Source organism: Pelodiscus sinensis, chromosome 15 (genome assembly GCF_052426305.1).
Source record: "Pelodiscus sinensis isolate ZL-2025 chromosome 15, ASM5242630v1, whole genome shotgun sequence".
Lineage (NCBI taxonomy): Eukaryota > Metazoa > Chordata > Testudines > Trionychidae > Pelodiscus > Pelodiscus sinensis.
The window spans coordinates 38,965,493-38,981,542 of NC_143066.1; the positions used below are offsets into that span (position 1 = coordinate 38,965,493).

At 45.7% G+C, this 16,050-nt stretch overlaps 1 protein-coding gene across 1 annotated transcript in view; it reads left to right on the forward strand.

Annotated features, from left to right (window-relative positions):
* Positions 1-2,953: 2,953 nt before the first annotated feature.
* Positions 2,954-16,050, forward strand: part of LOC102455891 (uncharacterized) — a 100,189-nt gene continuing 87,092 nt past the window's right edge. The window contains exons 1-10 of the mRNA XM_075899815.2: positions 2,954-3,203; positions 3,323-3,414; positions 4,126-4,232; positions 5,363-5,727; positions 7,327-7,430; positions 7,900-8,018; positions 9,186-9,371; positions 12,168-12,376; positions 12,611-12,702; positions 14,644-14,753. Of these exons, the coding sequence (XP_075755930.2) occupies positions 3,354-3,414; positions 4,126-4,232; positions 5,363-5,727; positions 7,327-7,430; positions 7,900-8,018; positions 9,186-9,371; positions 12,168-12,376; positions 12,611-12,702; positions 14,644-14,753 (1,353 nt within the window). The 5' untranslated portion in view covers positions 2,954-3,203; positions 3,323-3,353. The remainder of the gene's footprint in view (positions 3,204-3,322; positions 3,415-4,125; positions 4,233-5,362; positions 5,728-7,326; positions 7,431-7,899; positions 8,019-9,185; positions 9,372-12,167; positions 12,377-12,610; positions 12,703-14,643; positions 14,754-16,050) is intronic.

Genomic DNA, 16,050 nt, shown 5'->3' on the forward strand with positions numbered 1-16,050 from the left:
AAATCAGATTTTCCATGCCAAGGAGGCAAAGGGGGAATCCCATTAAATCCTTCTAGACCCAGGGAAGGAATAAACACGCTGGTGTATTAAGCAGTGGGTGGGGAAGAGGCGGAGCTTAACGGCCTTCCTGGATCTGGGACTGTCACCCAATTTATGAAATCCCTCATTTTTAGTTCTTTAATAAGGTCGACAGCAAGCTTCCGTACTAGAGCTCACAGACTCCTCCCCCATGCTGTACTGTAAACTTGTGTACGTCGGTACCTGCTGTTGGTGCCCCCAGTCGGTACAGCAGGCCTGGGCCCATGGCCACTGAAGTCAGTCGGAGACTTTCCATGGACTTAGCCAGGCCTTGAATCCAGCCTGTAACAAGCCACTTCTATGATGCCAGTTTGACAGGACTGTTGTTTCCTTTCCAGTACGGCTCTAAACGCTAGTCTGGCGAGCGGCGACAGGTGCCAGTTCACACTCCCGCAGCACGCATGTGCGTCGGTAAGTCCTCTCTGCTGGTCTAGTGGGCAGGCCGGTCCAGGAGTCCCAGTGCCACGGTCTCACACGCTGCATTGGTCAGCTCTTCGGTGATAGTCACACAACATCCACCCCCTTGCACATGTTGGCCCCGGAATCCACTTTGCTCGGAAGTCGCTCCTGGAAGAGGGTGTGCGTCAGAGCTTGGCCCGGGGAGTCAAGACTTCTGTGTTCCTCTCCTGTCATGGCAGCTGCCTGGCTGAGGAAACGTGGGCAAACGGTGTCATTGCTTTCAGTAAAGCCTGTAACTAATGTTGAGAATCTGGTCTGAAAGGCACAGGAGAAGGGCCATGTGTTCAACGTTCAAAGGAATCGGCCCTGGCTCTGTTTGTACCCGGCCGATTTCTTCAATTGTTCATCTTTCTCCCAGGGCTCCAACCTGACATCTAGCCAGCTCTCCTCCATCCTCCAATGCTACATCACGGACCCTGCAGCCCCCCTGGACCAAGGGGCATTCCTCTTACTGTTCCAACAAGTCAGCAGAGGAGTGCTGCAAACCGCGCTGAATGAAATCAGTGTGCAGGTAATAACAGCCGCAGCATGAGAAAATGTAGCACAACTTCCTCCTGAGCACGCTGCTGAGCAGCAGTCATAAGATCGTCCGTATTTTACTCTTTTTTCTTTGCGTGTCACTATGATGTTTCCAGGAAGCTGATCTTGTGAGATGTTTCCTAGATACATTTTTAAGGTACAATTCTGCAACACGCTCTTGATACACAGGGTCATAGTAATAGGTGGCTGTTAGGAACAAAGAGGCAACTTATGTGCATGCATAGTGCACGTTGCATGTGATAACACGCCGCGTATGTGCATTTTCCAGTCTTACACAGGCATGTGTTGCAGGGCTGATTCAGTCTCCTGTGTGGAGTGTGATAGCCCTAAAAACACTCTGATTTCTGCATTCAACTTGCTCTTTTCAGACCCTCAGTGACCAGATCACACCAGCCGCCAAAGTCTTCCTGTTGCATGCGGCGTGGGAAGTTCTGAAATCTGAACCCCAAGTGCAAAATGCAGGCTTCCTGGCCTCCTGGTTCCAGGAGACGCTGCATGCCTACCTGACCGCCATCGACAAGAACCTCCTGGACTGCATGAGCCAGCTCCCCATCACTTGCGATGGCCTGGCCACGGTGTAAGTCCAGTCTCATTGTTTATGGGTCAGGGCACAGATGCGAGGCTGCTGCTGATTAACACCGCTGCTACTTTACCTTGTGAGACTGTCGTCGTTATTACACAAACCTGGCTGGTTGTACTGCTGCCACTTATTGTTACTAATTATTGTGATAGCTGTTGGTGATGATAATGATAATGATAATGATAATGATGTGTTGTTATTACATAGATAGCTAGATAGATAGTATGGTAATGGGTAGATAGAGTGGGTGTACAGGGATAGATAATAGATAGATAGGCAGTATGGGGATAGATGGATAGATAGATAGTGTATATGATAAACAGAAAGGGTGTATGGTAATGGATGGATAGAGGGGCTGTATGTGGATGGATGGATGGATGGATGGATAGATAGAGTATATGATAGAAAGGGTGTATAGTAATGGATGGATAGATAGAGGGAGTGTATGGGGATAGATAGATGGGTGGATAGATGGATGGAAGGATAGATGGATAGACAGATAGATGGGATGTAGGGGGATGGATAGATAGATACAGACAGACAGACAGATGAGTGCCTAGCACACACACTATTGAAATGTACCATTCTGAGAACCATCAGGGATCTGTCCAAGACGGATGCGTATCAGTCACGTAACAGGCCTACAGTCCAAAGTAGGGAAATCAATTTTTTTGTCAAAATCCACATTTCTTGGTCAAAGATCATGACAGACCTTACACCAATAAGAAGAAGTCAATCAAAAGATTTTGCGGTGCGTTCAAAAGCTTCTGGCGGTCTAGGTTTGGCCGCCTACTCAGTGCCTCTAAGGCAGAAGCAAAGACCGACAAGAGAGACCTCCAAAGAGGGGGGTGCACCCATTGGATCCTAGATGCGGAGGATCCAATGGAGACTCAGGATACCTGGGCAGCCATCAGACGTTGCCAAGCCCTGAGCCATGTAGGGGAGTGTTGGCTCAGGGCCCCCAGAAGGGGCATGATCTCGGGTGGAAGGGATGGAGCCAGAGGCTAGCCTCCCCTGCCATCCTTCAGCACTACTTGGCTTGTGCCATCCAGGGCTCCAGCAGCAATTTAAAGGGCCCGGGACGCCAACCACGGCCGTTTCCATTGTGATGATGACCAGGATCCGTGGGCCCTTTTAAATTGTCAGGTCCCAGGGCAGCTGCCCTCTTTGCCCCCCCTCCGCCATTGGCCAGCCCTTTGTCATATGGCAGCCAATCAAGATGCCCCCTACCAGCTCCCCTTTATGACCTCAGAAGCTGAGTTGTCAGAAGACGCCCATGAGCAGATCCTCCGCTGGTGGAAATGATCAACTCTCCATGGACTTCAAGGAGCCTTGACAGTTTATACCAGCTGGGGACCTGCTCCCGAGATGGGAGCTGGTGACGGAAGCAAAAGAGAGCCGCGAGAAGGGAAGGCTGGGAAGAGGATAAGGGCCAGAATGGGGTGCAGGAGGAAATGAGAATGGAGATGGCAGCAACACAAGCACGTGTCTGCTGACCACGTGTGGTCCTTAGGTCAATTTCCATCCGACATCCATAGTGTGAAAGGTTTGACTTTTACCCAAGAATGCGGGGGTGGAGAGGGAATGAATGATGAGAAGGATAGAAATGATGAGGTAGCATTTGGCCTCCGTTTGATGGTATCCCTTCTGAATCCCCTTCGTTAGCGTGCAAGCTCTGGACAGTGTGTATTCGCAGATGGACACCAGCACAAGGCAAGTGGTGGCCGACTGGATTGGGAGATTCCTTACAGCCCACGGTAAGTGATCAGCATGTAGAGTCAAACACAGTCCTGGCTAAACTCCACTGACGTCCATGGAGATCTTGGAGGCCGTGTAGACCAATGTTTCCCAAATGGTGTTCAGTGGAACACCAGGGTTCTGCTAAGTGAAAATAAGGTCCCATGAGAAAATTCCATTCCAATAACATTTTATGATTTTAAAAAAAATTAATATTGTGTGATTTTTGTTTTTAAATATGTGCAATTAAACTAAACATTGATCTCATGACTTTGTTTAGCTTTTGTTTATTATTATCCCTACTTATTTGTGGTCTACTTTTTCAGCTCCATAGATTAGGCTGTTATTAGGGGTTCCTCGAAATTCTTTCGAGTTTAAAAGGGTTCCGTGGCCAAATAAAAGTGGGAAACACTGGTGTAGACTAATGAAGCATAAATGAATATGTAAGATCTCTTGTCTGAGGAATGAGGATTATAAAATGTGCTGGTCAAATAATGGAGTAATGGAATAATTATCAAATAATAATATTTACAAAAAGCCGCCCACTTTTGCGATTAACATTATTTGACCATCTGTGCAGCAAAAATATTTCTGCTTTCATCAGCAACACAAATGTAATCCCTCCCCTCTCCCCAGTGTTTTTTTAATCTTTGTTTCCCTTTTCTATGGGCTAACGAGACACAGCGCCCATGCTCACAGAGAAATAAGAGTTTCTTTCTGTGTTGCTCTAGTTTGCCAAAAAAGCTCAGCAAAAGAGTGGATACTAAGCAACTGGAAGAATTTCCGAAACTATGCATCATATAATGCGTTCACTACTTCCTGGAGTGGTTTTGATGGGGTAAGAACGTACTTTGAATGGATTCGTTCATTTAGTTATTTCCACCATGAGGTCGGTTGCAAAATTTGGAGTCCAGAATCAATATCTGAAGGATCATGTTTTGGTTTTCAAAATTCCTTTCGAGTTTTAATTAATAATAATGTTGCAGTAGGTCACTAAGCACATGTCTACAAAGTGCATCAAGGCTATTGCTTGTACCCGGTAGCGTGTCATGCAATTTATCATAGAACAATGCCATCATGTAATAGGATTTGATGCTGCAATTCTGCTCCCTAAGTTAAGTATGTTGCCTGTTAGATTTTAAACTCTTCCGAGCTGGAATTTTCTTTTTCTACATGTCTATAAAGCACCCAGACACTTTTGACAACTCTCTCACTTTATATGAAAGTCAATGGGAGTTTTGCTTATCTATGGACTGTATTAACCAAAGTCTCAGCCAAAGCCCACTGAAGCTGGGAGTCATCTGGTTCTCAGGTTCTAAGTGGGCAGTGCGTGTCCTAAATTTATATCCTAGTTCTTGGCAAGCCAGTCACCAAACTGGAATTTTTCTTGTTTCACACATTGGTTCAACACTTAGGGTACGTCTAGACTACGGGCTTTTGTCGACAGAAGTTTTGTCAACAGATACTATTGACAAAGCTTCTGTCGACAAAGAGCGTCTAGACTACATCCAATTCTGTTGACAAAGCAAGCCGCTTTGTTGACATGACAGTGTAGATGCAATAACGCCTTCTGTCGACAGAACTCTGTCGACAAAAGGCGTTATTCCTTGTAGAATGAGGTTCACAGCTGTCGACAAAACTGCTGAGTTCTGTCGAGGTTATGTCGACAGAACTCAGTGGCAGTGTAGACGCAGGTATGTTTTTGGCGACAAAACCCTATAGTCTAGACGCACCCTTAATGTTTGTGTAACGCTGATGGGCAGAACTGAACCTAGAACCTCTGGAGCATAGCACAGCACAGCTGGCATTCAGCTAAGGCTGTAGCGCAAACTCATTTCTCTCTCTGTAAGTGGGCTTAAGTGCCAATGGCACCTCATGGGACAGTGACCAACGCCCAGTAGGTGTGCGAGCTACATGTGCTCCTAATGCCATGATGCAGAGCTTTAAATCCAACCCATTTATTTCTAGTTTGCAGCCCTGGATGTCCTCACAGCCAGCCAACTAGCACAGCTGACAGCCACTCACAACGTGTTCTCCAACAGCAGCATGGCTGCCAGCATCACCCATGTCCTCAGCACCAGCGATGTCCGCTACCTCGAGGGCTACTTGGACGAGCTATCAACCTTGACCCTGACGCCGCCCTTTGACCACCAAGTGATGTATTCAGTGCTGGAGACGGTTCTAAAAAAGGTCAACGAGAGCTTCCCGGATCTCTGTTCTCCCTCCTTGAAAGACTTGTTTCAGGTTAAACTGAAGATGCTGCTCCCGGTGGCGGATGCAAATATACTGAGCCTCATCCCAACAAAAATAGGCTGCACTGACTTCCAAGAGATGTGAGTATATATGTCCGCTCAGCAACATGGTGCATGATGGGAAAGAAAGTGAGGCAGATGAGCTAGATACATTTAGTATCTCCATAGCAAGTACCAAACTTGAAATGGGATTTTTGTTACCTGAAATCTCCAGGGCCACCCTGTACCCCATCCACATTTGCCTTCTGTCTCCCTTTCAAATGTTCCCTAGCGCATTTTGAAATCGTCCTTGGTTGACCATAGACGCTAGCTATACTCTAACAGCATTTGGGGTTGGTCCTGCTTTGGGCAGGATGTTAGAGTGGATGACTTCTTGAGGTCCCTTCCAACCCTAATCTTCTGTGATTCCATGACCCCTCCTGTCTGAAGAAGCAGTGCCGTCCACGATGGGTTAACCGGCAAAGGTGAAGTCGTTCGGATAAAATGAGAACCAGCTTAAGCCACCAATTGCAACTTGGAATGAACTGGAATCTTTTGGAAGAATGAGTAGTCCTGTGACACCGTAGTTTGTCTACACTACAAGTTTATTTTGAAATAAGTTATTTCGAAATCATAACTCCGGAAATAACAATTTCAAAATAAGCATTATTCCGTTCACGAGCAGGAGGCATTCTTTTGAAATAGCAAGCCCGTTATTGCGAAATAATTTGGAAATAACCGACTTGCTTTTTGGACCATCACCTTGTTATTTCGAAATAATCTTGTGGTGTAGACAGGCCCTGAGAGATTAACAACAATATATAGCATCATGAGCTTTCATGGGCAAAACCCACTTCATCAGATGAGCTGGGGTGGAAGTAACAGAAATCAAGATATTTATAACATTAAAAAAAGTACTTGTCAATTGTAGGGTAGGGCTAAAGAGACTAATTAAGTGGGCAGGGAGTGTCACATTCTTACTTTTGGTGTAAAAATGCAGTTGTTAGAGGCAGGAGAGTGTGCTTTATGATGTGACATCCAGTTAATGTCTTTGTTCAAGCCCAGGGAAACATTGTGAAATCTGTAGATGAATACCAATCTCTGTACTTGGCTGGTGAAATTCCTTAGTAGAAGAATGGCTACGTTTAAATCCATGGCTGAGTGCTCAGGCATTTTTCAAGATGGAATTTTTCACGTGCCTTTTTCCTTTCAAGTTCTGGCAGGAAATAAAGTGGCAACACCAAGAACAGGGCTGTTCTTTCCGTGCCTGGTTCTCCTCTTGCCTTGGTATCCACCACGAGTAGTTCCATGGAAGGGACTGGAACTTCGCTGGTGTAAAATCACTGTAATCAAGAGCAGATTCCATCTTCCTGAGCGGGCAAAGCCAGGAAAGATGCCCTCACCAGAGCTGCAGACCAAAGAAGTTCAGTTTAGCCTCAGATCAGCAGTTTAGTTTGCCCCTTCTCTAACAGCCTGTTGGGTCTTCCGGTCATCGTGGGCAGATCAGAGGAAAAGGATGCATCATTTATTTCCGAGGCAACAATTTGCAAGTTACTAACAACTTGATAAAAGGGCCAGGAAAAGCTGGAAGTCTCTTAGATTTCCAGGCTGGAAATTCTGGTCTGGAAGGATTATGGGAGTGACGGAGGATGATTCTGACTTGGGACCTCAAAAGCATGTTTCATTTTGTTTACCTTCCAGCTACAAGGGATTGGATTCTGTGCACAGTACGTTAGACCCCGACACCCAGAAAGCCGTATACCATGCCCGACTGAATTTTCTCAATGGACAGGTGGCAAAAGAAGGTACTTTGTTACTGTCTTTAGTTTCTTCTACCATTTTCTCAGCGTCTTAATGCTCAAGTCGTACCCTACAATTCTGGGATGTCTTCTCCCCATGCCTTTGTCTGTTCCATAGCTGTCATCCTTGGAAGTGGGAAAATGCAGGAGGACTCAAAGGGCACCCAACAGCCCAGTGCCACAATTTTCAATGAACTCCAGTTTCCTGGCCCTCTGCTCTAACTACTAGTCCGTAATGTCACCCTGAACTGTATTGCAAAGCCCACCTGAATGGGAGATGTCTAGGATCAGTTAAGAGCTATGATTATAGCTCTGTTGCTAACTTCTGTCCTTTGGAACCGGAGTTACTTTTCCCATTTAGTTTTGGCTGCTTGGCACAACTGATCACCTGACTTGTTACAAACTTCCCCCTTGTCTTTTTGCTGATGAATGGCGCTGTTACCATCTGTCTGATCAGTTTCCATGTCTCTTGCAGGAGTAGCTTGTACAGTCACGTCTGTCAACAGCAGGAATTGGTTGCAGGAAAACTTTGGGTTCTCCAGCGTCTATGCTGACTACAGTGATTTCATCCGGCTTTTTCCTGCCTTTAATGGGGTAAGTACGATCCCAGCCACAATTCCCACCAGTGTTAAGATTTCATCTGCAAGGTGAAATTCACTCTGGGGCAAAGAACCAGCACTAAAACGAGATTCACAGATGTCCCACTCAGCTCAGGCATAGCATGGACACCAAGTGGTACACAACAGGGATAAATGCTTCTCCCACCCCATAAACATTTACACGATATGAAAAAAATGTACCATTCTAAATTGGGATAATGTAATCAAAATCTTCAGAATGTTCAGGAGAAAAAAATTTAAGAAATGGGTGCAAAGTCAATCTAAACAATTCATATTGATAATTTTCCAGAAGTGTCATTTCAATTTGGAGTACGTTCACGCCCCCCCCCCCCCTCTTTTTTTTCTAGAATCAGCTTAACTTTTAAAACAGAACGTTGCTTCCAACCACAAACCTAGATGTTTTCATTTTGGAAATATCCAAACAAAATGCTTCCATGATTTAGAAACGTTTCCAAAAATTGTTGAAAATTCCACAAAACTGACCAGTTACTGTGGAAAGTTTTGGTTTTGATGAATCAGCAATTAAAGAAAACATTTTGTTGAAAATTCTGACCCGTTCTCATGGTTTTGTTGATGCTGGTGAATATACCCTTTTGAATGTTCATTCACAGGTGGCAGAAGGACCACAGCTGATGAAATTATGTTTATTAGGGGAATAAAATTAATTCCAAATGTAGCCCTTTTCTGGTTCAGAATCCAACCAAATGTCATTCGAGTATGTTCATAACACATACGTGACAAACAACTGATATGAATAATTTCCAGCTATGTGTTATTCAGGAATTCTTCACATCAGTTGTTTGCTGTTTGTAAGTTATTGTGTGTGGACGGTCCCTAAAGTCACATGGCTTTATTAGTGTTCCCTGATTGGATGAATGAAACTTTTCAGGCTAGATTCTAATGACTCAAGAAGTCTGCACTTTGAATGGGTGCATGAATGTTTGTGTTGAAATTAATGAAACTTGCAGCTGTTTCAATAACCAACACGCCACCAAACACTAATAAATAGTACGTACATCATGGTGAGTGGCGTTCATTGTTTTGAGAGACAAAAATACTGATAAATACATTTTAAAACTTTTCTGGCTCTCTGGGTGACTCGGAATTTATACAGTTCAACTCTGGATTCCTTTTCTTTTAGTATGAGGTGACGGATTTGTTAACTGCGACACACCTGGCAAAGCTGGTTGTCATTTCCAGCATCCTAACTGACAGCAGCAGGCTCAGTGCGAAGACTGATGCCACCAACGTGATGAACACCTTCCAGAGCAGAAATGTATCTGACCTGCAGACCTTCCTGTATGAGGTCAATGTGCTCGCAGCACAGGTAAGAGAGTTTCCTTTGGCCATGGGTGCTACAAGCGATGGGCCTGATTCCGTAACCTTTGCTCACATCAGGCCTGATTGTCTCATACACCCCAGCCTCTCTGCATTTCTGACAGTGAAGTGGCCCTAAACTGAGTGTTTATGCAAATCAGATCAATTGCATAGCAATGACTCATGCAACTAGTCCCACTGCTAGTCAGTATGCTTGAAGGTTGTGGATTCTGTCCCTAAAAGGGCATGTTTCATAGCCCCATGTGATGTGGCCTAGAACAGCAAGAGACATCTAAGTGACTGATACTCATTTAATTGGCCGTATCTTTATGCCATTACATATAAGGATCAGTTAATGGATTGCAGCGGGAAGCAGAAAACTACCATTTGACTAGCATGAGATGAGCTCAATAACAAATTGGAACTGGCTTCTAAGGCGTTGTCTACATTGGCATGTTTTGTCACCAAACCCTGGCTTTTGTTGATAAAACAGTGAGAGCGTTTATATGGCAATGTGACTTTTGTCAGGAAAAACACCGACTTCCAGCCCTGGGAGAGACTTTTGTCTTTTCCCCTCCCTTTGTCATCAACAAAGAGCCAATGTGAACTTTGCTGTTTGTTTTGTCCACAGAACTGGCTTCTGCCAGTATCCCACAATGCCTGCCCTGATGGCTCTGCTCAGTGTTCTGTGATCTCTGCTGCCCTGCAGCATGTGCCCCTCCCCTTTCAAAGCCCTGGGAAGTTTCTGATAGCTGAGGGAGCTGCTCCGTTTGGGGAACAAACAAAGAGCAAATCATTAGAAAGCTCCTGTTCTGCCCTGCTAGGAACCCAGCAACAGAAAGGCTGCTCCTACAGAGGGAGAGCTGGAGAGACGGTTGTGCTGTTTTGACATTCCTCAGAACAGAGAGCTTGCAGAGCTACAAGGAAATCCCAAGAAGCACAGGGATCAGCCATGCCTTCCCACAACACTGCCCTGTGGGATGTTTACCCACAATGCTTTGCTCTATCTGCCAACAGGGGAGCTGGCAATGTGGCCATGAAATGTCATCAATGGGAGGCAGAAAAAACAGTTTGACCAGTTTTCACTTTTGGTGACATTTGCCTGTTGACAGTGCTTTTGTCACCAAACCTTCCCAATGTAGACACAGCCCAAGAGTGAGGCTGTTTCTGATAGATCAGGAGAATCAGAGTCACTAGAAATCTTAGTCATGGAGTGACAAGCCCCAGTAGAAATGGTCCAGAGATACGGTCATGCAAAACTGCTAAGTGGAAGGATTCCATGATCTGTCCTAGCTCACTTCCTCCTCATGCAATTCTACGAGTTTGTGCTCTGAGTCCTTCTCTAATAGTTGCAACTGTGTGTGTAAAACTATGGGGCTGATTGATGCTGGTGTAATTGTGGGCAGTCTGAAACCAGGGCATGCACTTTTTGAATGCTTCAATATCTTTGATATAGGTGAGAGGATTATTCTAAGAGGGGTGGTTGAGATTCTGTGGCCTGCACTGTGCAGGGGGTCAGACTAGATGATCATAATGGTCCCTTCTGACCTTAAAGTCTATGAATCTATGAATCTATGAAACCCGTCACCTATGCACACCTGCCACAGAATTCAGGAGCCATTTGGACAAAACGAGATTTACAAGTATCACTGCTGTTGCCTCCATGCCCAAGAGACAGCATGGCCAAAAGCAAGTGAAGCAGGTGTGTGCACGCTCACACTCAAGTATCTAAAAGGGCGTGATGAGGAGGAGGGAGAAAAATTGTTCTCCTTGATCTCTGAGAACAGGACAAGAAGCAAGGGGCTTAAATTGCAGCAAGGGAGGTTGAGGCTGGACATTAGGAAAAACTTCCTAACTGTCAGGGTGTTTAAACACTGGAATAAATTGCCCAGGGAAATTGTGGAATCTCCATCTCTGGAGATATTTAAGAGCAGGTTAGACAGACACCTGTTAGGGATGATCTAGATGATGCTTAGTCCTGCCGTGAGGGCAGGGGATTGGACTCGATGACCTCTTTAGGTCCCATCCAGTTCTATGATTCTATGAATTATTCCCGAGTATAAAGAGAAGCTGTTGTCTAAGAATCAGCCTCTGAATCTGCTGAATGCAGTATCATTTCCCAGGTTTACATTGGAAAAAATCTATCCATATTTCAAAGCATTTTAAGACCAATTTTCTGCACTCCCATGAAAATGCAGATTTTTCATGGTTATAAATGAGTGAGATTTATATATAGAAGCACTGGAAGTTTTAGGCTATGACTACACAGCAACATTATTAAAACATAGTCCTGGTCTACACCGCCGGCAGTTATTTCTACACAATGTCAAAATACCGTCAAGCTGGAGGACTTCGTACTCTGACTCTTGTAACCCTCACTGCGCAAGGATTTCGAAATAAGTGATCGATTTCGAAATAAGAGCTTTGTAGACAGCACCAAAACTCGAAATAAGCGATTTCAGAATAAGCTACACAGTTGACGTAGCTCAGTCTGCATAGCTTGTTTCTAGTTAAGCCCTGCTGTTCTGACGCGCCTTTAGAGTCTTCCAACACAATGTTGTAGAAACAGATGAACCAGGCAATTCTAAGAAACTGGAACACTAAAAGTGTGTGAAAAATCAAATTAATCAGCCAGACATGAGACATAGGGCCCGGTTCTGTTTCACAGAAATCAATAGCAAAATCTTCCATAGACTTCGGCGGGAACAACATCACACTGACGTAAAAGGTCTGGAAACAGTGCTGTACTTCCATTGCATTGACGTACGTGCCTCACTTTCATAGTCTCCAACCCATTTCTCCCTAGATGAACATAGTGAACATAACCAACGTCAGTGTCCGGGAGGTGATGCTAGAGGGGATTTTCCAGATCCTGAAGCCACATTTTGCCTCCATGACAACAGCTGGTTTAGAATCCTGGTTCAATGGCACATTGACCTTGTATCTCGCCTCCATCACCCCGGAGGAGCTGAGGGCTCTCCCAGTTCGAGCGAACTGCACACAGCTACAGACAATGTGAGTCAGAGACCAACTCGCCGGCTTCTTTCATGGGAGACCACCAATGAGCGTGGGAGGGAAAGCTGGGAGATGGGGATGATTGTGTGATTGGGAGGAGAAGATGAGAGACGTGAGCTTGCCGGGCCAGTATATTAAAACGAGTCTGGCCCCACGTACTGGGTGGTTCCGTTAGCTCGAAAACCACCGCACATAATTGCAGCCAACTATGATCACCATTGGTTTCTCTTGCAGCGTTAAAGGCTTGGACGATGCCTTTGACCAGATGGCAATGGAAACAAAGACAAGTGTCACCCAGTGGATTGTCAGGTCCCTGCTACAAATAGGTCTGTCTCCCCCTCTTTCCTGGTTTGTTGAGACGAGTGATGCTCTTGAATATGTTGGCTCAAGAAGCCATAGGGAAGTCTCCCGAGAACGGTGGCATTTCAGTAGCTTCTTGGGAATGATGGAGGAATGGCAAATGGCTAGGACTTCAGTTTTATGGTTATTCAAGATCTCACGGCAACTTTCACAGGGATAGTGTCCTGGTGGGATGATCAGATAGCAAGTGTGAAAAATTGGGACTGGAGGAGGAGTAAGAGTTGCCTCTAGAAGACAAAGCCCTTCATATTGGGACTGTCCTGATAATATCGGGATGTCTCATCGCCCTACGTCCTGCAAATTCCAGTACAAGGAAACCAATTCTACATTCACCGCAGAGTTTCAACCAGATGTAAAATTCTTCACTTCATGTCCTACATGGACAGGCAAACTTTCAGTATGTTATTAAGCAATTACCATACCCCAGAAGCAGCTGCATTTCCTGCTGATGACATGATTTACACAGAAAGAGAACTTTGGGATCCTTTTGGGTGAAAACTCCTTTAGAGCATGTCTACACTACAGCATTATTTCAAAATATCTAATTTCAAAATAGTTAATTCGAAATAGCTTATTTCGAAATAACGCGTCTACACACAGAATGCATTTCGAAATAGCGTTTTTCTATTTTGAAATAGCATGTCCACACTGAGTGGACATTGAATCACAATTAAGGACAATTAAGACTGGTTGGAACCAGTTCCAGCAGGGCATCGGGTCAGAAGTTGCCTTTTGGCCAGGGCGGCCAGCAGGGCACCCTGGGAAGGGCTGAAGGCCTCCTATTTCGAAATAAGCATCTACACAGTGCTTATTTCGAAATACGCACTATTCGTCATGGAATGAGGTTTACCAATTTTGAAATAAGCCCTCCGCTATTTCAAATTAATTTTGAAATAACGGAATGGCTGTGTAGACGCTAAGATACTTATTTCGAAATAACGGCTGTTATTTCGAAATAACTTTGCTGTGTAGACAAACCCTTAGAAATACAGTTTGTTATATCATTATGATTGCAGGTATTCCAGGAGTGTCTAACGACTCAGGCTCACATTTTATAAGACACTGTACAAACGAAACATAGAAGACAGTACAGAACTTGTCCTGGAGCGCTAACACACTGAAAGACTCAGAGGGATAGCCGTGTTAATCTGTAACTGAAAACAACTTAAAAAACAACAAATAGTCCTGCAACACGTTAGAGGCTAAAAAAAAATGTAGATGGTATCATGAGTTTTCGCGGGCACAACCCATTTCTTCAGATGAATGGAGTTACGGGGTCCAGGTTGCAAAATAAATAGCAGAGGAAGACAGGGAATGGGGAGGGAAAGAGAAGGAAAAAATGGGGGAAAAATTGTCAATTAGAGTGCCTGTGCTAAATGAAGCTGATAGAATGGGTTCTGAGTACTCTAAAGTACCTGGTGCTTGGCTTTTTATGTCATTAGGATGTGGAATGTAGAGGGTAATCCAGTTAAGGTCTTTGTTAAAGCCTCTGTTGCAGGTACCAAACTTGTAAATGAAATTAAGTTCTGCAACTTCTCTTTCAAGCTGGTCACATCACGGGCACAGTAGCTGTTCAGAGCGAGGGTGTGCACATTTCTAGCCCTATTCCTAACACTTGTCATTAGGCCTGGCTGCCCCATATTGCCCCTTGCAGGAAAAGTGTAGCACCAGTTGTCCGAGTTTCTTTCCCCCGAGGTGGGTGTCCCTGGCTCGTCATGCATCGTTCTGAGCTGGAGGATGGCTTAGCCCTCGGGTCAAGTGATAAACACATGTAATCCCATATTGGGAGCATGCACACAACAAGCTAGTGCCTGGTAGATCCAGACCCCTTGCTCAACATGAGCTAAATCTGTGAGTAAGCAAGCCCTTACATGCAAATGGTTTTATTTTTTACTCTTGATTGATAGGTGCTTTAGAATGCAAGGCCACTGAAAACTGGATGACCCTTAGTTTCCGAAGATTCAAGACCATAGCTAACCTGACCGACTTCTTTGCTCTCGACAGCAATTTTACCGGGGTGAGAATGTTGGTTTGGACTTCTAGGATCATGTTACTGCTTTGGAGGAACCACATTGCTATCCTGCTTTGACACGCGTGTTCAAATCACAACTGAGTCATAGAGTACAAAGGAGGAGCCGCGTAAGCGCACACAGGGTGAAATCCTGAAGTCAATGGGAGTTTTGCACTTGACCTAAATAGAGCCTGGATGTCCCCATACGGCATGGAAAGTATTCCTGCCCTAAAGTAGAAGCCTGAGATGAATTTCTGGTTTATGAAGTTTCATTGATCGAAATGATCTTTGGTGGTTTTACTCGTCGTAGCATCATCTAGACCTCCTTGATGAGGGCAGATGCCCTTGTGGCTAAAGAACTGAACTGAGACTCAAACGATTTGGGTTCGGTACCTAACTCTCTCACACAGCCCCTGTGTGGCCTCGGGCAGTCTGTCTCAGTTGCTCGCCTGTAATACGGGGATTGCGATACTGCTCTGGTCTGTCTTGTCTAGTTAGAGGTGGGGTGGGTCAGATCCAACTCGCCATGCCTTTGGATCCTGCCTGCGGCCCGCTGGGAACCTCAGGCAGGTTTTCGGCCAATGGGAGCAGTGACAATTGTATTGAGGGCGGGACAAATGCGCAAAGATTCCGCCCCTCTCCCTGGGCGCATGGTGCAGAGAGGCACATGGCTCACGCAGCCAGCTGCTTTGAGCAGACTGGCAGCGGCAGCCCCACCTCCTCCCGTACCCCAACCCCCTGCCCCAGGCCACCACCCAAACCCTCTGCACCCCTCTACTCCCTGCCCCCAGTCACAATTCCTTCCCAGACCCTGCACCCTAATCCTCTGCCCCAGGTCATAACCCAACCCCCTGCACCTCTGCCTGCACCCCTATCCCAGATCACAACCCCTCCTTCAATCAAGATGCCTCTCAACCCCACATCCCCTCCTGCACCCCAGTCCCATGCCCCAAGCTCCCTTCTGCACCCAACCTCCCTCCAGAGAAAAGCATGGCCCTTGACCACTTACCAAAATCTTGCAGTGACCCCCATCAAAAATGATTGCCCACCTCTACATCAGGGGTGGGCAATCATTTTTGATGGGGGTCACTGCATGTACAGGGCCCAACCCAGCGGGGGTCCTGATCTCCGCTGAGGCTCCAGGGTGCTACCCTATTACAGACGATCAGCAGCCTGCTTGTGAGAGCATAGATAGCGCAGAACCATGTCTGCTTTGGGATGAAGCGCAAGGGAGATGAACTCTATTGTGCCTCTCCTGGAAAGGCCAAAGAACACCGCCCAGCCCTGGACACTCTCTCTGTTG